Source organism: Caloenas nicobarica, chromosome 2, assembly GCF_036013445.1.
Source record: "Caloenas nicobarica isolate bCalNic1 chromosome 2, bCalNic1.hap1, whole genome shotgun sequence".
Taxonomy (NCBI): domain Eukaryota; kingdom Metazoa; phylum Chordata; class Aves; order Columbiformes; family Columbidae; genus Caloenas; species Caloenas nicobarica.
The window spans coordinates 112,953,988-112,978,516 of record NC_088246.1 but is presented as its reverse complement, the minus strand read 5'-3'; the positions used below and the strand labels follow the sequence as shown (position 1 = coordinate 112,978,516).

The 24,529-nt window shown below is 40.6% G+C and overlaps 1 protein-coding gene across 6 annotated transcripts in view; it reads right to left on the bottom strand.

Annotated features, from left to right (window-relative positions):
• Positions 1–24,529, bottom strand: part of EPB41L3 (erythrocyte membrane protein band 4.1 like 3) — a 102,043-nt gene that overhangs the window by 19,452 nt on the left and 58,062 nt on the right. For 3 of the 6 annotated variants that reach the window (XM_065630151.1, XM_065630154.1, XM_065630155.1), the window contains exons 4-12: positions 23,656–23,760; positions 21,281–21,323; positions 17,748–17,823; positions 15,962–16,180; positions 15,556–15,643; positions 11,872–12,024; positions 9,741–9,838; positions 7,894–8,069; positions 5,559–5,779 (exon numbers count right to left, since the gene is read on the bottom strand). In XM_065630151.1, coding sequence (XP_065486223.1) covers positions 5,559–5,779; positions 7,894–8,069; positions 9,741–9,838; positions 11,872–12,024; positions 15,556–15,643; positions 15,962–16,180; positions 17,748–17,823; positions 21,281–21,323; positions 23,656–23,760 — 1,179 coding nt within the window. Of the gene's footprint in view, positions 1–1,178; positions 1,749–5,558; positions 5,780–7,893; positions 8,070–9,740; positions 9,839–11,871; positions 12,025–15,555; positions 15,644–15,961; positions 16,181–17,747; positions 17,824–21,280; positions 21,324–23,655; positions 23,761–24,529 lie in introns of all 6 variants that reach the window. The other 3 variants (XM_065630153.1, XM_065630156.1, XM_065630150.1) reach the window with 2 other exon arrangements.

Below are 24,529 nucleotides of genomic sequence, written 5' to 3'. Positions count from 1 at the left end.
GTTTTTTTTGTTTGTTTTGTTTTGGGTTTTTTTGTGGATTTTTTTTGTTGGTTTGTTTGTTTGGTTGTTTTTTGTTTGTTTGTTTGTTTGGATTTATACAAAGCAAAACCATAGTTTTGCATTTGAAGATGAAGGGGAAAAAGTAAAAATGAGGAAAAACCGAACTCATTACTTCATTCTGTCACCAAAGAATAACTAAGCACCAGAAGAAGATGAGATGCCAGTTACTCTGTTACTTAAACAAGCAGATTCCTTTCCTTCTTCTGGATATATTATCATCTCCACAGTTCCAAGAACCACTGTGGACTCCTCCTGCAGTTGTTTTATCTGCCTGTGATAACCCTGATGGCTTGAGACATCAGTTTCGGCAGTGCTAATATAACACCGCACACTGCAAGGTGGCCCACGTGGCGTGTTCCCCCAACAGCTGCAGAACAGCTGTCCCAATCTGACCTCTCACTGATACATTGGATTTAAGCTTGGGAAAACAATTTAGTCTGCAGCAGAGATGAGATTAAGGCCAAAAATCCAGATCCAGGTTTCACCGGACCATAAAGTCTCTTCTAGGCTCAGGGTACAGCTGATAGCCCCTTGCAAAAAGCTAAGTCTATCTGAATTTCAAACATCCTGAAGTTTGTGAGGGTGCCTATTATTATCAGCTAGCTATTTATATAAATATAATGTATATACACACACATATATATGCAGGCATATATAATTATGCAGGAAATTGTACTTTATTTCCACTATTTAGATAACTATTCTAACCCTAGTATAAATGGACAGGGGGAAGAAAATGGTCTCAGTGGGTTCAGATACAATACTTCAGAGTTGCTCAGTTGTTTAGTGCAAGTCACTCTGCATCAACCAACACAGCTCAAATCAAGCCACTTCCACACAGTGTTGTGCCTAACCCTGTGCCTCAAGCTGCACTCCCAACACAAGAAAAAAAAAAGTAAAAAGAAAAAAAACCAATAAAAAACAAAACCAAAACAAACCAAAAAAACCCAACAAAAAACCGAAACCCAAGCCAAAAAACCCCAAACCGCCCCTTCTAACATATCAGCACAGACAGAAATGAGGCTCTGAAAGTAGGACCACTATTGCAGCAATCTAACACTGGTTAGGACTGAAGCACTGAACACGAAAAAGAGTGTGTTCGATGCCGAGGTACACACCTCTTCCTCTGAACTGTCACTCAGGTCATTGGCAAGTGAGGCACTCAAGGAGGCCGCCTTGGGCTCCAGGTAGCAGAGGCACATAGCCAGAGGAAAGGAGAGAGTGAGGGCGTATGGCACTGAGAAAGAGGCAGAGAGCAGAAAGAAAAAAATGAAGAGGAAGCAGGGTACCAGGGAGGGGGAGCGGATGGGGAGGTAGTGCTGCACGCTGGCAGGCAGGAGGTTGGTTTCGGAGAGGTTAGGGAGCGACAGGTAGCCGTCGTCATCCAGGAGGGAAGGAAATGACTCTGGAAGTTGCAAGGAGAAGGAAAACAACGTTCCGCCTTTGCCGGCTTTTTGCTTATAGCCGAAAGGCATGCCTTGCTCAGCGGAGCAAACTCGGCCCTTTCTGTCAGAGTCCGGCTCCAGCTCGCCATGCTTTGGAGCGCTCTCTTTGGGCGCCTCACAACCTAAGGACTTTGTTCGAGCGCTCTCCTTGCATCTCCTGCGAAGCTTTGCTGAAGATGCACGGGGGCCAGGCTGCGAGGAGGAAGGCGAGGGGTGGCAGGAGTCAGTGCCAAGCAAAGATGGCTGGTGACAGAGAAAAGAGCAGCAAACAAGGCGCAAAAGCAAAAGGACAAAAAGAAAACTGTAATTAGTTAATTTTCTTCCGTGATGATAAATAATATATATATATAACTATAAACAGTACTTTAACACCACAGTTTTCCACTGAGTTAAATGGTGCATGTTCCCATGCCACACATTGCAAGTATTAGTTAATCAGGGTTACAGCTTAGAAAAGGCAACTTCTTGGTTTAGCATTTGTCTAGTCATCTGCAGCACAGGATTTACATGAGAGCCTTCATGGCTGTATGTGCAGTTTCAGGTGCTGCCAGTTTCCACCTACTGTAAGACTGGCTTCAGATCATAAGGAGCTTTCAAACATGAAGTACACGGAGAGCAACAAAGAAATGAGGGAATGTATTTCTAATACCAACACTGCTTGTGACAGCACTCCCGCAGTCAGGAGCAGATCTGGGAGGTCAGATGCTTCCCATCTGTGCCTCGGACAACCTCAGCAGCAATGATTAAAACCCTAAAGATTTTAAAACTCTGTGTGCCTAAATTCCTCCATTACAATATAAAAAAAAATGCCAGGTCCTAAACCTAGAAAAAACACATTCTGGTTTGAGGGGACATAAATCTATATGTCGGCTGTTACCAATGGAAAAAATTGTACTAGCTTGATACCTACTCTAGCAGTTGGCTCCTCAGCACGGCTCCCATCACTGCCCAGGCTGGTCTCTGCACAGCCCTGCCTGCACCTCTGCCCCCTGGGAGGTGGGGCAGGCAGTGCCAGGGTTAGGGTCAGGGTTAGGGTGACCCCCTCCTGGCCATGCACCCTGCACCTCACCACTTTGGCAGCACATTGAAAGAAGGGAGCTGACGGTTTTGGATAGGCAGACCCACTGCTCTCCCACTGGGGGTCTGAAGGGGTGCTGACCAGGCAGAAGTCTGTGCCCCACAGAGCCACATCTCCCCATAGTCAAAAAGTGACTCTTTACCTGTAGCGAAGAGGCAAAAATGTACTCAACACTTTTGCTAAACCTCTTACAGCAATGCAAAGAATATTAGCTAACAATAAGCAGGATTTGCTTCGATACACTGCTTGTAGGGCGTTCAGCCAGTCTTTAAGGTCATTCAAGGATACAAAATTGGTAGGTGCAGGGAGGTGATTCAGCAAGAGGGGTGCTCACCACTAGCTGTCCATCATCAAACCTGCTCCCTGTAGGCAGCCATGACTGCTCTTTAGAAGGACAACAACAGCCATTGCCACTAAAATACTCCAGTACAACAGACCCGCCAGGATGCCAAGGGACTTATGTTTTGGCTGAAGTCAATTAGGTGCACTTAGCTGAAGAGGCACGTTGGCTCTGTGACCAAACCCTAAGTGCTCCATCCACCACGCATTTCCCTGGGGAGCTATAAAAAGCATTTCATGCCCATTGCCTCTCCCAGATCCCCAGTGCAGAATGGCTTCAAAGCCAAAACAGCATTTGCCTGTACAGGCTTGTGCCAAATCTGAGCCAACAAGCAGGATTTAGGCATCTGTTGCACCAATGTTAGATCCTAAGCCTAATCTTTACCAGGTATACCAAGGGTGTCGAACACATTTTCACCGGGGGCCACATCAGCCTTGCTGTTGCCTTCAAAGGGCCGAAGGTCATTTTAGGACTGTATAAATGTAGGAGTAGTTACATTACTAGAGTAACGGCGAGGCTGATGTGGCCCCCGATGAAAATGTGTTCGACACCTCTGAGGTATATTAACAGTAGGAATGGGATTTAAGCCAAATATTTACAAGGAACTGCTCCTTCCCCTCTCCTTAATATTTTTCTTCTCTTTCTTCTTTAACCAGAACAGTTAAAAAACCCAATCAGTACAGGCAATCTGTATTCCCAAATTAAACAACCAAAACCAGGCCTAACTTCAAACTGCTTATAAATGTCACTTTATGGGCTTAATGTAGTAAGCTCAAGTCAAAACGTAATGCTGATGGACTCACAAAATTTTATGTGAGCTAAATACACAGGACTTTTCTTTATATTGTAAAGGCAAAGATGCCAAAGTAAATTTATTCTTTGCTATTACAGACTATTCACTTATTGACATCTTTGCAGTGCTAATATTTAGAATAACTTCTGGTACTTCAACATAAGGATAAAACAAAATAAAACGTCTTAGTGAAAACCTTGAAAACCTACCTATAAAATTTATAAACCCTTAAAAATGAATTTGATTTCAAACTTGTCCTGTCATTCTTGAGACCCTATTCTCTTTATAATAAATGATGAAAGTGTTAGCAGGTATAGTGGAAGGAGGACTGATATCTCCTATAAGCTTATAGAACCCAAGGTCTACTAGTGGGTAGTTTAAACAGAACCCGCCTCTTGGCAAGCAGGGGCAGATAAAAATCATTCATTCGTTCATGTATAAGTACCATCAACATATCGTCCCCAAAATATCTTTGAGTATTTCTAGGCCTATATAAGGAACAGATGATCTTCGAAATGCAGCTGATCTCTCCATTGACCTAAATTAACAAACACTTGGAACAAAATTAGTTTCTATTGGTTATTTTCTTCGTATTTGATTTTCGTCCATGTTTCTCCATTCAGAAACTAATGGAGTTTCAAGAAGACTCTAGTTTTTACAGAGACTATTTTTAATGCTACAATTACAGTACACACTTTGAAAAGAAAATATTTTCTCACCTGCAATTTTCAGTAATTCAATTTGGTTTTGATTTTTGGTACCTTAATTGCAACTCTTTTTGAGGACTTATCCTTTAGCTATGTAGCTCACTGTGGCCTTATATGACAAGAGTAGAAGTTCAGGTTCTAACATTTGCATGCCTGAGAGTTTGGTGGGTGTAAAGGTATACATTAAAGTTTTTCCTCAGAAATGAAGAGGGTAAATCTCACTTGTTTAGCAAGTGCATTCCATAGTACACTTCTTGAATGATACTGTAGATTCAATATTTCATATTCTGTTTTCTTCTCCTCAATGTAAAAGAAATGGAGGACATTTTACACCCAGTCCTTTCTGATTCTACCTTATTTCTCTTCACTGGCAGTCTCTAAAATTCAGTCTCTTCTCTGTCTCTCTGTTCGACTTACCCCTTCTTAATAACTCAGTGGATATAATGCATAGCCATGTCTGTACATGTATGCAGCAGTGGGATCGGAGATGGTGAACAGATGAATCAAATTTAACAACTGAGCAGAGAATCATCAAGAAATAACAGTTTTCTCCAGTGCAAAGTTTCAAATAAGGGAAAAAACCACTTTTGTAAGCCAGGGGAAAGGAAAAAAAAAAGCTATAATAGTATATTAATATCCAAAAGTTAATAGAGAAAAAAATGCTCATTGAAATATATGCAAGGAACCAGAGCATTATGGGAAGCAAATAAGAAAAATACAATCATTTAAAGCACAGGAACATCGAATTATTTTGTTGCCTTGTCAAAAAAATGATGCCCATACTGAAGTTAAAATACGGCTGAAGACCAAAGGAGCAAAACGTGCACTGCGGGGCTACTTTTGGGTATTTCCTAAAGAGCTCTTGAACATGATGTAAAAATCACTGTGCTGACTGTCAAACAGATTCACTTTTCAGAAAACAGTTTGAGGCAGGAATTGACTTTCACAACATCACAGAAAAGGAGAAAGAACTATAAAAATATTGATTCGAGACACATATATACACGTACATACAAACGTGTATGTCCCAATTTCCTTTCGCTGAACTAGGAATATTCTCCCTCCCTAACAGTTCTGTGTTTCTCCGAGCACTCTCCAGGTAGGTCAGTTTAATATAAAAACCTCAAAACTCTACCTTGGTGTCATGGCGTATTGCCGAGACGGGGGTGACTTCCTCTGCTCTTTTCTTTTTGCCCTCTTCGTCATCTTTCTCTTCTTCTGCCTTTTTCTCTGGAGTCACAGTGGTTATCAAGTTGGTCTGAGAGATGCCCTTTGTTGTGGCGTACTGGCCAGTACCAACCTCTGCAGCAGACACAGAATCCTTCATGTACATTTCATGGTTTTCATTCACTGATGCTAAAAGCAAATATTTAAAGAGGGAAAGTCTGAAATAGCTTTTGCTGAGAAGCTGCATCAAATTAAAGAGCTGGGTTAGTAAAACATTCAAGATATTGCTGAAAACACAACTATGTCATGTTTCAAAAAACCAGAAGCGTGTGCATACATTTAAATAAACTGTTTACTTGAAATAAAGCTTGTAGCTTTTATATGCATAAACATATATTACGGATGTGTATACACACATTACTGTAGCTAATGTGTGCATTACACAGTCGTTAAATGTTAGCAAGCCATTTAAAGTGCTACTGTAGTAAAACATCAGAAAAAAATCAACATGTTGCCGCAGTTATCAGGCAGGAAACATAAGGAAAACCAGCTATGACATCAGCCATGGGGGTGGAAGAGATTTTTTTTTTAAATCTGTCAGAATATAACAATGCAGATCAAATGCATGGTAAGTAACATGCTGCATTGCAGGAAATGACAATATTGATGTAACACAGGCATAATATCTGAGAATAAAGAAATGCAATCTTTGTATTATTGAGCATGGAAGTCTGCCAGTTAAGTGAGCTCATTATCCTAAAAAATTCTGGGAAGTGATGGCATTCAATTCAGTGGATGAAGCCAGAATATTTTAGGATGCAAACATTTGATAATTCAGAAAACTTAAATATGTATAAATGAACTTGAAAAAAATAGCAAACTTGCAGATAGAATGTAATCAAAACATTCATGTTTACCCATACCCTGCTCTTCACTGTTGTATAACTAATTTCTAAGTCAATAGGACTATTCAAATTTATAAAGTTATTTGGGTCTGTAACAAATGACAGGGCCAGGAGCACAGTGTAATCACAATGCAGAATGTTACAGCCATGTTTGCATTATAGTAACAACATTAGTGATGACATTGTAAGCATTGATTAGAAAAACTCTTTTCCCCATTTGCACTTACACAAATTAACATCATAAAACCCTTGCGGAGTCTAGCAAATACTGGGGAAAAGCGTTTCAGAGATCTTGGCTCTTGGGAATGAGCTTAGGAGGCGGGAGAAAGCGAAGGGAGCAGAGGGAGACATCTTGTTTAGATGTTACAAACAACGCAGAAGGATAATTTCTGCTTTGAGACACATGCACAGCAATCAGGTCACCAGTTGCTTGGTAACGAGCAAGAAGCACATCAGAATTAGAAGATTCCAAAATAATTAATGACAAGCAGCACCTTTAGGGGAAGAAAAGAAGGCTTGTCACTAGTACTTTTAAATCAAAGCTTCTCTCCCTCCCCACCATCAGCTATACTCAGTGCAATTTATTTGTGATACTCTGCAGGAGAATTAACCTTTTTTAAAAAAAAAACAAACTGCAGCAATTCTGAATTTAATCTCAGTCTGTTTTTTTCCACAAAAATAAGCTACAACCTCCTTTTACTCAATAGCTGACAACAGTAACAGCTGACAAAGCAGCTGAGACACTGAATCAGAGGCTGGTTTCACTTAAGGGAACAGCAGAACCATGACCTCTGTGAAACAAAGAGAGAGAGTAGAGGAGGGAGGACTTACTATAAACCTGCGTATGTTACTCTCTATCTCAAACCTTCAGAAGTCATGTATGGAAAAAGCCTGTTAGCACTCATCTGACTAGGACGCAAGGTAATTGGAAGCAAGTGTTATTACTCAATCAAGGGAAATAATTCATTTACAAATTGTAACATATACTTGAATGAAAAATGTACACAGGAGAAAAAGCCAAGTTAAACCAAAACCCAAACAGTTACTCATGCAAATCCTGAAAAAGCATTGAAGCCTGAGTCACTGGGGGAAGCAGGTCCAGGCACCCTGTCCTTCCCCAAAGCAGGGAAGTGCTTTGCAGGTGTGAGGCCAAGGAGACAGGTTCCATGAAGAGTGAGCTCCCAAGGTCCTCCTCCAGGCAAACCATTTGTAAGGACCACAGCAGGACATTTAGCACAATATTTCTCTGCATTGTCCCCTAGCCCTGCAGTGAATGGGCAGGTACTTGCAGCCCCCACTCAGCGGATGCTCAAGGAGAAGGCAAGAGGTTTATACCTGATCTAAAGCAGCAACCACCATGATGATAACTTTTGACAAAGTCAATTGAGAGGACCTTACCCCCATCTAAGCTGCGAGACATAGTATAACGTTTACTAGAAGACCGCTCGAAGTAAGGTGCGGGACGGTCTATGAGGGCGCTTGCTCTTCTTGTCTGCGCCTGCGTCCGGCCGCTGTAGCGAAACTTGGAGCCCAGCGTGAGGAACTTCTTTGGAGGTGCTTCTGGCAGGAGGAGCCTAAAACACACCAAACAGTGCACTCGTTACACCCCCTCCAACAAAAATCAGCCCCTAATTACTGCAGAGGAGAGAAGACAACTGTTGGGTATCACTCTCCACCATAACCTGTGCCTCATGGGTCTGCAGCTAAATGGGAATCAAAGGATGCCTCTCATGCAGCATGACAAAACCACTTAGCTAATAAATTTGAAGACCTGAGTTCTTTGTAACAGGCAATAGAATCATACAATAATTTTGGTTGGAAGAGACTCAAGATCATTGAGTCCAACCCTTAACCTAACTCTGGCACTGAACCATGTCCCTATGCTAGGCGGGCCTGGGTGGGTTTTGATCTGATAAATGCACATGACCCTGGAGGTCGGTGCTCGTTGGCATGTATTAGCTCTAGAATTACCACAATTACCCAAGGAGCAGGAGAGGAGTGACCAAAGGAACCATAGCTGATTTAATGAGCCATTCACGCTTTCACTGTACCGCCCGTGTGTACTTAGACATGCGTGGCTTATGCTTTGAGACAAGCATATGCTACTGGCAGGATCAACCAGGTAAATCACTCAGTCCCTTCCTGCTTGAAAATCAGATTTATTATTTTCTAACCACCAAAACTAAAAAGATGTTCCCTTGTAACAGGGACTCTGGTCTGGACTGAGATACAGACAGATCTCTTATACTTCTAATTTAACGTGGTGCTGCTCTGCTGAGGACAGGGCCAGAACAGATTTCCAGTGAATGCAGGGCAGTTTTCATTCACAGTCATTTTTCAGGTTAGAGCCTTCCCACCATTTGTATTTTGGCTATGAGAATTTGCTGAAGAACTCATTCTCCTGCTATGGAGTTTATGCTTTAGATATTGATTTTCCATCAAAAATCAGAAAACACCCCAAAATGTACACTCAGTTTCTTTTTAGATCTTTAGCTACTAAGACTACATTTCATATGAGCGTACAGACAGCTTGAACCAATAGTTTTAAGAAAGGAGAGCAATTCTTCAGTCCTCCCAAACATCTTGGGAGGGTTTTTTAAGTGATGGATGGCCTTTCACACCATTGAAAATCTCACCCTTTTGGGTTCCCATTGCTAAGTATCTGCTCGCTGACTATCTCAGCACAAACTAATTACACCATTTATTCTACTATCCCAAACTTCTCTCAGGTCTTCTTAGATGTCAAAAATATAGCTGCAAAATCCCTCAGTAATACAAAAATTACAGCTATGAATTGGGTATTCTGGGTGACCAAAAACCCCACCACTGACTACTGTCTGTATTTTTATATGTAATTAAATAAAAATCTCCTTTTTTTTTTTTTTAACTCTTACCTACATCCACCAGTAACTTTCCATATAAGTTGTTCTCCCTATACAAGCTTATGTGCAGCAGAGTCTTTCGCCTCTTTAATTATAGCGGCTGATAATATCATGGCACAGATAAAGCAAAATGATTAATTTGGACCATATGGTGATTTTAAACATTCAGTATCTGTCTGAAATAGTATGAATAATTTGGGTGAAATATTTCACATTTTGAAGAAGCAATAACCTTCCCTTGTCTGCTCAGAGATACCTCGTGATCAAAAAGACAATTTGATTTGAAGGGTTTTGTCTCTGCTGACAGAATTGATGTTTTCTGTTGCATTTTATATCACGCCTTTAGGAAAAAAATCCACATACCTGAAAAATGTATGGTGCTCAACACACACTTTCCATAAGCGCTTTGCAGCACGATGATTTGGCAACTTAAACCCAATAGTGCTTTCAAACTGCTCAAACTAGGTAGGAAAAAAGAAAAAGTATATTTTTGATGCTGTGCATTTATTTTCAGACAGTGTACACAGGTTCATCTTCATTTCCTCCATCTGTATCATCTCATTGCAAGGGTGAATGTATATGCTCATGTATATAACCACATATATACATATTCTACAGACTACTGTCTGGGGAAGAAGCTGTGAGTGATAATCAAAGGCAACCTTTGAGGATAGTTTTTGGGGTGAAACCCAGATAATGAGCAAGAGGTTTTTGATAGTGACAGTGATGTTTCATGCCCTATAGTAACAAAGAGATCAGTTAAGACTTGGGAGACTTCTGAGAAAAACATCATTTAAGTGTTTCAACCCTATTGTTTTAACTTCACCAGTTTAAACAGTCGGAAGCCTCAAAATAGCCTGGAGGGGAGCAATAATCTCCAGGGACTGTTCTGGTCTCACACAGCCTTAGATTAAGGGGATTTACAGTGGAAGAACTAGAGGTAGTAAATCACAGTGTTTTTAGCTAATTTATCTCCCAGGGAGGATGAGGAAAAGACAGGTAATTGGAAGAGTCATCTGGGGATACTAAGAGACCTTTCTACGTTGTGCAGCAGATTTATATTCCAGATGCAAAAGCTGTGCCAACTACAACCACTGTAACATGCTGATGGCTACGTGCAGATAGCTGAGTAGGTGACATAGTGCTGCTGTGACCAGGGGAAGGTGGGCAGAAGGGCACTTGTAAGGAAGCCTGGATCTCTATAGGGAGTGGATAGAGAGAAAAAACATGGCAGGAAACAGCAAAACAATAAAGATGATATAAGTGACACATGGGATGATGAATCACATTATTGTCAGATGTGATTTGGAAAGAGACTGCATTGATTATTTTGCATAAGGAACTATGGCCTGGTCACGGATGTCACATATCAAGACCAGCAGAGCTCAATAGGACTTCAGTGGTGGAGAGCTTGAGTGTAGGCATCGGGAACATCAGTGGCTATTCATTTTCTTTTTTTTTTTTTTTAATCAAACTGAAGACTGGGAAGTTGGTTACTAAAACTGTCTGGTGAGAGGCAGGAGATGTAGGTTTGTGTATTTTGGTTTAGGACTCCACAAAAGGCTCATGCCCTGAGGAGAGTGGGGCGCCCCAGCAGATTTCCCAGGTAACTTATGAAGCCAGCACTGGAGACATTGGCTCAGGATTCCCCACTGCATTAAGGGAGAAACACCAGTCCTCATCCCAGTGATTTCTGTCATGCTATACAGCTGCATACTCTAAAATATGTATGGGTTTTTCAATCTATCACAGACCAGCTATTGTACCAGCACTTGAAATGGAGACACCCCTTTGCCCCTAATGACCCTGAACTCCTCCTGGGATTTTTTTCCTGAGATTTATCATCTTATTTCTGGGTTAGCACACGGCTCAACCCATGAGGTAGGTATTTGCTATTCATCTGGCTGAGCCACGAGAGGGCACTCACTGTATGAGATTTCACATCACCTCCTGAGCCAGAACATAAGCTCCTGTGGGCCTGGGAGAGTTAACGCGTGTAGCTACCAAAAATGTGGAATGATGGATGCTTGACTCCATTTTTATCAGCCTCCAGGTTTCTATTCAGCCTCCAAATTGACTAGTCTGATACATGTACAAAATTTGGTATGGCCTATCTACATCTCTTAGTGGATAAGTAGAATAGATACTAATTTAATATAAAACCTGATGGTGGATAATGAGCACTCCATGAATAAGCAATATGTTGCTTAAATTCCAAAAGTATTCATAATATGGATGAGCTTTTTATGTGCAGATGGCTATATTTATTCTTTATGTTAGTTCATGGATATAAACAGAAAAACACCAAAGAAGATTTCACCTGTATTTTAAATAAAGCATTTACCTAATCTTTCCTAAGAAAACCAGCACAAATTAAAAAATATAAATGGAGAGGAATATTACACGGGTGTAAGACATGACAAATCAACAAATCAATGAGAACATGCGTTTTTTGAAAGGGTTCATTCACTAAAGAGTGTCAGGACGGCCTTACCTCTCCTGGTCGGATTTTGATGTAGAAGTTGTTCCTCTTGTAGGAAATTTTCAGAACCTTTGGCCAGGCAAATCTATTTATTCTGAGTCTGTCTCGATATATTAAGAGACCACTTGCACAAACTCCTAGCATGATTTCTACTCCTTCAGAATCCTGGAAAAGCAAGGAATGCACTTTTTTGAATACTTATTTCCTTACATCCCACAGTACGACAGATTCTTGTATACTGTTTTTCTATCTGAGCTGCATCTTTTTAATGCATCAGCTGTAGTGACCTGATTTCTGAGAGCTACACTACTCATTGACTGCATTCATGCAAGTAATAGTAAGATTGGACAGGATGAGAGAAACTGAGTGTTGTGAATGTTTCCGTGTATTTCAGAAAGACTCCAAAAGGAGGGGGGAAAGTTTAGACGTTATTAAAAGAATTATATTAACCATATAGCAAAATTTTATTAGCATAATAAAAAAAAGTGCTATTAGCATAAATACCAGATTGAAAGTAAGTAGGACAGCTTACAAATTTACTTCTCTCGGCATCACTCATCACCATGACTAAGCCTGTGAATCCTTAGATGGACTTTTCTTCTGTAATTTGCTCGTTTTGGCTGCAGTTGGTTTGCTGGTTTCCTTAACGCTGTTGTGCCCATGCTCAATATTTTCACTTTGAAAAGATCAGTGGGCAGAAAGTTGAGCATTTGGACCAGAAAGATCATTTTAAAAGTGTGTGACTGTGCCCGTGCTAGATTCCATTTTTGACAGGGAAGCTATAGGTCAGACACATTTGCACTATAAAAGATTTGGCCACAATTTTATCCGAATATACTGATAAATAGGTATTTTTAAAATTACAATTACACACTTCTCTTTCCTTTTTAAGCCTTCAAATAATCTAAAACCAATCGTCACTGTTCGCTATCACCACTAGATTTATAATTCTGTTTTTTTTCATTTACATAAGTACTAATACTGCCAGAAAAAAGAAGGATCTACCTTAAAGCACAGAGTTTTTAGTTAATTAAAATAACTTGAAGTTACAACCATCTGACAAAAGAAGCTATGAAGATGTCATCCTATGATAATCATGAAATGAATTCATTGTTTTCCTGACAAGCCATCTTTTAGGTACACAGTGAAAATCTGATTACATTTTAAGATGAACACAAAGTCATGCATGGTCAAGTCATGGTGAAAAGGTTATGGTACAGCTCGAAAGACAAAAAAAGTGTTTTAAAAATCAGATACAACATAGAATTAGTGCCATAAATTAACTTCAGTGTTAGAAAACACACCAATAGAGGATGTATGTTCCAACAATGATAGTATCACTCCTTAAAAGTAGATTTTTTCCTACATAAAGCTCATGTGTGATATCATTGTCAGGTACTACAGAAGTGACAGATTTTTTTCAGTGGACTTCAATTTCAGTTTCCTAAGCAGAGAGTAATGTCTAAGTACAGTGAATACGTTCTGAAAAAGAAAGCCTCGTTGCCAGTAATCCTTCTGCATAGCAAATGCCTGAATTGCATGTGTGCTCACATGTGGCACACAGCTGCCAGTGCAAAAGTCTTCTTCCTCTGAGATACTTGCCCAAAAACTTGTTGAGAAATGCCTTCTTCCCTCATCTCCACCTTTGCAGCAGATCTAAGTCCATTCACAGCTTCTGTTACTTGTCAGCATCAGAGGTTGCTTTTCAATGTGATACTACTGATGTAAAATGAAACCAAAATTAAAGAATTTGGCTTTTTTCAGGAGCGATGTGGTTGAACAGAACAGGAATCTGTTCACTGTAGTGTGCGAGGCACAGACACTTAGCTGCACATCCCTGCAGCTCTGCATACAAATGGGGGGCTTCATCAGAGCAGTGACAGCCCAGAGGACAAATCTGTCTATATGAACACATTTTTTTTATTGTAGCCTAGTGTTGGATAATTGAAAACTAGTTTCAATAGCAGCTGGTGAGTTCAGCATCTGTTGAATACCGAAGATACTGGCACAGCCTTAATGAATTGACATTTATATAGAGACATCTGCCACAGCATGACTTCAAAAAGGCATCCACAGAGATACCTGTCCCCTTGTCTGATAGCATCAGATCTCACTGGCACACCTAATTAAAACTAAACATTACTTCTCACACAGAGTCTACTTTTCCCACCTTCAGCTCAGTTTCCAAAATACTGTTGAGTTTCTTAACCCACAGACAGATCCAATGCGGTTTGCACAGCAGCTTTTTAAATTAAGAACATCACTGTAGAGAGAGATCTGCTTGTTTACCAACTTCTCCTGCTCTGAGTTTTTCTATATGAAAACCAGAAAACTGAATACTAATATTTTTTAGGAAAAAAAAAAAAAAAAGGTTTTATCTCAGGATATCTTGTCTTAAATTTCACAGTCTTTCTCTAATATTGTGAAAAAAAATACTTAGGCCTTAATACTATGCTATGTTAAATTTTCAGTAACGAAGCCTGTAACATATTCAGAATAGGAACTCACTTCGTTGTGGTTTTGCAGATTCATGTTGGACAAAGGATGTGGAAAAAAAGCTACTGAGTGACATTCATCAATCTATTTCTATCTCTGCTCCAAATGTGTCTCAAGATTTTGTGCCTACCTGCAAGACCCAGGGAAAGCAGCAGCTTGCCTCCTGGTACTGCCACCCATTGAGCCATACCCAGATTTTGCATTTTCAGTGGAGGCAATTAACAGAACACAAAAGATTGCCTTGAATTCTGTAACACACATGCATAGCTCCTATGAAATCCCTCAGGTACACGGTTGCAGGCCCCTTCAAGATCTGAGCTGCAAATTTATCTTGGGTTCTTGAAAGGATCTGCTGCAGCATAAAAACAGACTCACAGTAATCTGGCCTTTACAGAAAATGCAGTGCTCTCCACAGCTCAGGATTCTTTGTTCAGCACTCATTTGCTTAATGATGCTTGCTAACCTTAGAGATATTAAAATCCATTAGCCTTACTTTGAAGAAGAAAAACATAAGTAATTATTTATTAAAAAACAAACAAACTCACAAAAACCAGACAACCAACACAAGACTGGTAGGTGACTCTCTCAAGTCACACTAAGAATGACCATGTTTTATTCATAGTTTAACCTGCCAATGATTAGAGAAACTACCTCATCATGGGAGAATGTTTCCAGCAGAATTACTGCCCTTCCAGTCAACTGCAATGACCATACTTCAGAAGAGAGACAAGCTGCCAACTCCCCATTATTATCAATCTGATTAGGTTTCCAGTGCAGCTAAATAATTGCTTGAGAGTTCTCTGCAGCGTTAGAAATGATCTGCTTATCTAGTTAAGATACTGTAGTTGGCCTTATTAAATTGGAAAACGTAACTGAATGAAATGACAAGTGATCACTCTCTGGACAGCTTCTAATATCCTTCTTCATTACTCCATCCATTCAGTATTTTCCCAAAGGATTTGGGTTTAATCAACATGAAAGTTTGGTGTGCAACCTCTTTGAATCTATAGCCCAAGTCGTTACAATTACAAGATATATTTATGCTTATCCCATGAGTCACCTTTCCTCATGTTGACACATGATTTATGCCACGAACTGCCTGTCTCAAAACAACAAGAAAGAATTAATCAGAGAGTCCATGGAGATTCAAGTACTATGCCACAGGAGAAAGGCGATCGCTGAAAGAGCCGTAGTCCATACCTTGGCATGATGGAGATCTACTCCATACATGGAGAGTTTTTTGGCGTTCTCCAGGAAATGCATCTCAGCCTCTGCAGGTGTCATTCCCCTGAGGAAAAGCAACCAATTCTAGCATCAATGGTAAGGAAGCAGAGTCTGAAATAAAATCCAGCAGCTGGAAAATATTTTCAGCCTGTCAGAACTAAACTGACCCCCTTAGATAGCTGGGTACCTACCAGAGCCAAAGCTCTGGTGCAGGCCGTTACCTTTCACACTGCAAAGCTCTTCTCTAACCAACAACATGGAGAGGAGCTTTGTCCAAAAAAATGTTCTTATTAGGTATACTGCAGCAGGTTTTAACACCTCCTGATGCCGCAGGATGGTAGCTGAAGGCAGGTTCCAGACTACACTGGTGCCCTCCGCCTACCTGTGGCTCTTGTGCAGCTCGATCACTTTATCCTCCAGCTCTTTCGTGTGATTCGGCGCAAAGCGGAACTCGCTGACATAGTCGCTGCCGTACTCATCGGGATCGTAGTCGCCGAGCTCCGACTGCACAGTGTAGGAGCCCAGCAGGGCCAGCGTGACGAACGAGCAAGGCAGCCGACCCGACACGATGTCGTCTCTCAGCTGCAAGCAGAGGTAGTACCTGCAACGGAGCACCGAGGCGGCTCAGAAAGTGATGCTCCTCTGCTCCGCCCCAAGTAGCATGGCCCAAGGACTTCCCAGAGGCCTCGGCTCCTCTGTGGGTTTGCAGACAATTTCCAAGCCCAAAGGTTTTCAGGAGTTAACAAGGATATTATTAATTAAAAATCAAAAACCAAAACCAAACCCCACCAAACCAAAACCAACCAACTAAACAAAAAACCCACAAAACCCAACAAACCGAAACAAAGAAAACCCAAAACCAAATGAAACAACACCAAAATAAACAAACAAACAAAACAAACCCAAACCGAACCCTTGCCTAAGGGTAGCAATGCCTAAATTTATCTTTATAAAGCTGCATAGAGATTTCTTAATAAAATAAGTTATTACTTTGTTTAGTGACCTACATGGAGAATTACCATTAAATATACCTGGCTTCTATCATAGATCACTAAGATATATAGCTACCTGATGATACTTTTCTTTAAGGAGAAAAAATAATCAAAAGAGCCAAGTACTCTTCATTAAGGCGTAGCCAAACTCCAAGTCATTCGAAAAACATAAGTTGTCTCTTCAGCAAACTGTTGAGCTTTCTCAAAAAATACATTTAAACAGTAAATGCTGTTAAAACCGCAGTGATGAACAGTTCAAGAGATCACCAGATAGAAGAAAACAGAAAAACGTGAAGAGTGTTGGCTTGGTGGTGAAGGCATGGAGTTTCCAAGGGAGATTTGAGGGCAACAAGAGGAAACAAGTGATCCTTTCTTTTGGAAGACCTCTGTTTAGGTGTGAACTCTTGGCACACAGTCTTTCTGCACAACGCCTAGCAAAGGGGACCTCTGATCTAAGCCAAAACCTTCATGCTACCTTCTAAGCAACAAGTAGTCCACAAAGCAACGAAGGTTAAAAATATCTACAGGTTGCAAAATGTTACAACAGGCTAGGGAACAGCTTGCCAATGGCACAAAACTCATCATGGCTCCTTATGCTAAGGAGGAAACCAGGTGAAGCTTTTGTTGTTGGTGGTGTTTTTATGGGTTGTTCTTGAAATCTGCATACAAAACCAGAAAGCAAAAGTGCAGATTGCAGAGCTACCTGACTTGGATAGCAGGGAGCAGCCATTCATTACCACCATATTCCCTATACCGTGCACATTAACTGCTTACCTTGTCAAATGACATATAAAATTTACAAGCATGTTTACTCTCATCGCACTTCTTTCCTTCCATACTTATGATTATATCAACAATAATAACTTGTTACCACTGGCAAAACTGGGCATCGAGCACATTTGTAAAAAATAAAATCAATACTCAGGAATATGTACATTGGAAAAGCCTGGGTTTAGGGTTAAATTATAGAAAAGAAAGAGTCTTCTTAGCTCAGAGGGCAGACACTGTTCACAGTGTCTTCTCTGCCAAAGCATCACGTATTTTCCATAAGCTCATAAGAAAAAGGAAGCCGATGGGAATACAAAACATTTCTTTTCTTGGATAACTCAAATGTAAGTGCTAACAAGAAGGGCTACTTAAGCCCCTTTCTAGAAAGGTATTTAATGTTTTAAATACCTGGTAATATCTTCAGATAGCTGGGCAGGGTCTGGAGGGTAGAATTTCACGTTAAATGCAAACTGCCAAGCGCCACCTGGAAAAGAACAAAGGTTCACTGAAAGTCCACTGCAAGTGCAAACAGAGATGCTTATACTGTTTGATTACCAGAAAACTTAAAAATACCCCAGCCAAGCAATTCATAAGAACAGGAAATAGTATCTTTTTCCCATACATTGTTCTGAAGATACTACTTTTCCCTCTCCCAATTATAGTATTGGATCAGATTATAGAACTGTTTTCTTATTTAGCAATACTTCCACTGAAGCGAGGTCCCTAAGGGAGCAGTAATTTATTACTAACCCTAAAAACCCCCTCAATCCAAAAACAATGTTTACTGGAATTAACCATCTGAAAACACAGCCTATACAAGCTTTAAAAACCAAAAAGCCAAAACACGGAGGTGCTGGAAACACCACGAGCCAGAGTACGAAGGGGCTCCAGACTGGGGTGATGTGCCAAGGTCTGACCACCCAAAGCAGCTCAGAGCGTCCTCTCCGAGTGCTGCCTAAGCACATAGCTCCTGCCTCCAACAGACATAAATTATTGTGCAGACAAAACCGCAAGGACAGACGTGGAGAGCTTGACTGAAAACCAGTACATAACACTGGGGAATTCTTATTGAGTTTTTTCAATAAGTTTAGGTGACCCATGGGATGGATACTGGCTTGTGTCACCACAGTTTGTGAAACTTTTTTGGAGCATTAGCTTTAAATGTTGTAAAGAAAGAATATCAAAACTAAAAAAAAAAAAAGGGTTGAACATAGTATATAAATATAAAAGCTATTCTTGAAAAAGGGACAGGCTATACCAGCACATGTCTCAAAATGCAAATAAAAAGCAGTAACAAACCCCCAAACCACGGTGTTCTTACAAGCAACACAGTTGTTTTCCAGTAAGAAGACTTTTCACTGAAGCCTCTGTTGTGGGCTATACCTCTTATTTGTACTTCTACCACATAAATTACAGTATTTCTGTAGTCAGGAAACCAAAGTTGAAGTAATGACCCTTGAGTTTTCTGAAAAGTATTGATGTCAAAATACAAATCTAACTAGAAATAAATAGATCTCTCTTGAAAAATCTGTATTGGTTGTATAATGAGGAAGTGCTTGTGAACGCTATGAAAACCAGGACTCTATAAATTCGACAGGGCAGAGCTTTCCCACGATCTTCAATTCAGGGGCACCTTGGGCCTAGGTACCTCCTGAAGAACATGGCGTTTGAAGTGTATCTGGCACACTTCAGTGAGACAGCTTATACGCTGAACAGGTCTGGTGGAAATACTGGATGGTCATCATAACTGGGTCTTTGGGAGTATTTCTTTAGAGGCAACAAGGAAATTTAATCCATGCAAAGCCCCATCCACTTTGGTCATCCACACACCCGAGAAAACAGGCTCAATGTGCAAGAAGACTTTGATGTTTACCGTCAGGATTTCAGCTCTTGCTAAGACTATCATGCTCCTTGATTTTAGGAACTTTTCCACTCTCTTGGGCCATAAAAGCCAGTGGAAGGAAAATTTAGCTGGCAATGAGGATGGGGCATGGTCTCACCAGGGAGTGGACTGGCCCTGGAGTGGGGGCAGAGCCTGTGGGTGAGTGACATCTCGCCCCATGACAGAGGGAAGGAGCCACGGCCCAAAAATGTGTCCTTTTGGCACACAAAAAATAAATCGAACCTATGACATAGCCTGTCACATAGCATGGACGGCTAAGATACCAGAGTAAGAGGCCTTCACCCCAACTTACAGGGGTTTAAATAAAACCTAATGCTGTGCAGGTTAGTGGGTCAAAACTAATGGGGTGCAAACCAGGGGCCACACACACAGCAACAGCCTCAGTTCTCAACCACTGGGATGAAATCTCTGTGGTCTGCAGTGGAATCACAGATATCTGAGTGTTCTACAACTCAGCCAGTACTTAGCAGGATTATAAATACGTGTTTTGGAAAATATAATGGGTAACAGCCCTCCTTTTCCACCGTTATCCTGTTCTAAACTTCTGGGGTGAATTGTACAGAGCAAGCAAATTATCGCTGTCATCTTCTGCAAATACAACTGTCCGCTGTGTCAAGTCCAGGACGAGACTCTTCTGCCCTGCTTAATCTCTTGCTGTCACAACCTTTCATTGTCTATCTCATGGTTTGGGCACATATTAAATGCCTTTCAAACCAGTGGTGTGGAGATGAGCTGCTTGGATCAACCATCAGCGCAACCTGACTCATTGACATCTACAGCACCTTCGTCTCCACATCCGTCTTCTCAAGAGATTAAAAAAGGTAGATTTTCATTACTTTTTATTGCAGATCACTTGCTTTTAATGAAAATAATACTGGTGGAACAGTGTGGTTGCTCACAATAAGCAGGGAAGTTTTCCGGCCAGCGTAAATTAACCCTTTGAATCTTGAAGAGGGAAGCAATTCACTTGCCAGGCCTGACCTAACAAATATGAACCACCAAATGTATTTGTTTGTGGAAGCACAAGTGCTAGAATAGATCATTTACAAAATGTGTGAAGAAAAAAAACTACTGAGCATGCCCAAAGAAGTCACACAGACAAATATTTCATCAATTTTAAAAAGTGAGGTGGGGAAAAAGAAGGCAGGTCAAATTTTGAGCCTGGCGGTCTTGACAAGGTTTTCTCTTGAGAGGTTTTTGAATTTCTAATGTAGAAGACAGCTAAATTTAACAACCAAGCTTTTTAAAACATTCATGTGAAACAGAAAACTGTCTAGCTCTCTATGAATTGAATGGTCACTTTTAGGAGCAAAGTTCAAGCTTTTGAAACATAGGAAGGAAAGAAACATAGGAAGGAAAGGTATTTTAGATAGAGTGCTTTCTTTGCATCAGTGAAGTACTTCAGTATGCGGCATAAGCAGCATTCCTGGATATGATTTAAATATCAGTAATGCAAAGAAATATTTTATATATGTGGCCTAGACCCTAAGGTTACATTGCTTAATGTCAAACTTTGGGTTTTTGCATCTCTGCAAATGTCAAGTTGTTTTCAGCAATGCAAGTTCATGTGTTATGAGCCTTGGTAACTGCCTACTTTCATTAAGGTCTAAAATACCTAAAAGATGCAGGTAATTCCTTTGCCAGAGACCCGTGACAGGATGCAAAAGAAGACTGTGAAATAGGCTTTGATGTGGTGAGGGGCTGGGGAGAGGCGGCTGCTGAGCCCCTGGTGCTGGGGCACGCCAGTGGGACGGGCCCTTCGAGCGGGTAGTTACCCCAGCAGTTTGGGAACAAGCCCAGAGGACCAGAGGGGCTGGGCAGTGATGGGCAGGTGGTGCCGTGACACACCACTTGTGTGGCAAGGAGCCCCCTCTGTCTCTTGCATCCCTGCTCGTGTCACAAGGGTCCAGTGTCTTTGCAGACACAGATTGAAGTTTGGAGGGAAACACTTCCTTGTGTAGATTTTGGGGTCTGGATACACCAGAATGAAAGTTTTTCAGACACACTAAAGGAAAGACACCAACGATAACAAACTTACTTCGGATCTGCTTCTTGATTTCCTTGGCGGGGTCCAACCAATTCTGCAAATAAAATGTTTCCTTTTTTCAATTTGAATTGGAAAACACAAAACCCACTATTATTAAAACAGAGCTATGAGTCAAAGTTAGAACACTCCTTTTCTCCTGAAGCAGCAATAGGCAGGGGTAGCATTAATTTTCAAGATGTGTCCCTGGGTAGAAACAGGATTTTTATTAACCTTCCCAGATATTGAGGGGCTGAATGGCTCGAAATAAAGAATTAAAAAATAGAAATTAGTAAAATAAATGCACAGAAACCTTTTTTCAAATGGGAAAATAAAATTTCTACTAGCTACTAGGTGGGAGTTTTTTGTTTGTGTGGGGTTTTTTTTGTGGGTTTTTGTTGTTGTTGTTGATTTGTTTTTCTTTTAGCTGGTTGGTTGGGGTTTTTTTTGTTCTAATCCTGGAGGGGCTGAAAAGCCTTGCTAGAGGACAACCAGTGTGGCACAGGGTACTGCCCCATTTGCAACACAGCTTGGGCACAAGGTGCAATCAGAGGCAGCACCAGGACTGCCCCCATCCATGCTGTGCAGAACCCAGCGACCACAGAAGAAAAAACCCCTGCCGCGGAGGTGGGGAGTTATCACTGTGATGACCCCATGGATATCGAGGATCAGATGACATTCTCCTGGAGGAGGTACACAGCAGCTTGGGGTCTCTCAGTGTCACTGCTGCAGCCAGAGCTTGCAATTATTAGAGCAGCCTGCTCCATACCTGCTTCTCGGGCACCGGGAGGAAAAGGCCCTACACTTCTGTCCTGCCCTCTAACAGAATCAAATTAACATTTAAAATGCGTGACACTGCCCAGAACAAAAAGTTTTCTTTCCCTAGGAAAGTTCCACTTTCTCCAAAGAAAGATAAACAAATGTATCAGAGAAAAAAAAATAATAGAGAAATATCAACCAAACAGAACACAACAATCTCCCGTCTAAACAAAAACAAACAGTTTGCAGCTGTCCAAACCTGATCTGTGGGGCAAAACATGAGCCTGAAGAGCTCCAGCTATTGCTGAGCACAAAAGCACACCATGCACCAAGAAATTAAAGATTCATCAGGATTCCTGTTTTCAAAGGTGACATGTGATATGGACACATATTGTGTGGCTGGACATTATCTGGCAGAGGATATGCATGTTATTGATCAATAAATGTGGTGGCAGGCACTATTCTTTTAGCTGTTTAGCTCTGTAAAGTAACTGACAATCTATAAATGCTTAGTACTTCTAAACCACCTGTTAATAATGAATACATTTTCCTCTTTCCAATACAGGAAAGCACACCTATCTGGCAATGCTCTTAAAAACCTGCCTAACTTTTACCACAACTCAAAACTAAGCATATGCTAAAGTGTTATCTTGCACTGGCATGGACCAAGTGTCTGCTTAAGTGATTTTCTGAATCAGGAACAAAATTCTTATACCTAGAAGTCTGTAAAGAACGCAGAAAATAGAGAAAAAAAAGGACTGATTTCTCCTGTATGATATATAACTGAAACAATGGTAAGCCTAGAAAATAAAACTGTTGTTCTTACAAGAGATGAATAGCTGAAGAAGCAGTAATAGCTTCAGGCCATTCAAAACACAAAACCCCTTCACCTGCTGGGCTACAGCACATATTGTTAAAAGGTTTTGTTACTGGTTTCTTTCAAACTATTTAAATTAAAATGTCAAAACCACACAGCATATTTTAAATTATGCTTTGATACTCTCTCTTTCATCATGGCATGTCCAAAATATTATATATATATTATCTCTCTCACCTGCACATTAGATCATCTTGGACACTGCTAATACACGGCTTTTTATAAACTGAAGTTGAGATGCAGACAGGCAGAATGTGATTCACTACAGCTGCCAACTGCTTCTGAAGACTTATGTCTTTAGCCAAATCAACAATAACACTCAAATAAAGCAAGTAAGACTTAAAGCCTCACTTTATCTTAGCAGTTAGCAGGAGCAGTCAATCAACTCCTGCCTATCGGTATCCCAACCACAGTATGATAAATCCATATTTTAGTATTATATGTTTAGTAGTGTATCTACAAATGTAAATCTGACTTTCATCTACGGCACTAATGAAATAAATCATACTAGAAAGAGAACCAGCTATATGATTAACTTCTTTCATGTCATAAATAGTCAACACAGAAGGAAGCCAGGGAAACACAGGGGATGCTCTCGAGAGGCATTTACAAAAAACAATAGCTCAAGTTATGTCTATGGAACTTGGCAAAGAAAATAAAAAGAAGTTCTGGACTGTGTGCAACTGTCTAGGGGGTGCCTCAGAGGAGCTCTGATGTCTGCATCCCAAAGACCAGCAACAGTTTTGTGGGTTACCTTTTGGTTTTCCGTGTCTCTGTATGTTAGCCCAAAGTAGTCTTTTTCCAAAAGGTTCAGATGCTCACACACTTTGTCAAATAGCACTTGACCTCTGGAACGTTTCTGTGGGAAATGAATAGGAAAGAAAAAAATCACATTTGCAAAACAAAGTAATGCAAGCATTAAAATAACATCTTTTATGTTTAATCCTCAAATCAATAACCCCAAAATAATTTAATTCAATTTTTCCATCTTTGAAACCTATTGACCTTCTTAACAATCTGCTGAATGTGGCAAATCTGCTTTTTGTAAAAATTCGTGTCTTCTTGAGGAGATAAAAGTAAGTCAATACATGTCATGTTTCAAGTTTCAATGAGAACACCTCTTCTGTCTTTCAGAAACTGCAACTTCAAATGCATGCTGAGGTCACATCGCAGCAAACCCAAGCGTTCTTTGTGTGCAATAGTAGCAGCAAATGACAGTAAAAATATTCCTGGTCATGGACTATCAGAGCTGTAACTTGGGGGCAACCCACTGGAGAAAAAAACAAACATGGAGATATTTCTTGCCTCAGTAACAAAGCAGACTAATTCCAGGATCCTTTTTTATCTAATATATGAGGAAATGCGATATACTGTCTACTGAAATCACCGAAAGAGCCCTCCCTGGGAAGGTATCTGGGTGAGAAAACAGTTTTCTAGTGTCCCAGTAACCTTCTTAACTGCTAATACATTGGATGAGGAGATCTCTCACTGCTAACAGCCAGCACCCTTAGCAAAAGCTTTGTCGTATCTCTCATATGGAACAGTAAAAATTCAGGTCATCCTAGGTCTCAGTGTTTTATGTGACACTGAGAAAATTCTCCAGAAAAACAAACGCAGAGAGAAACGTC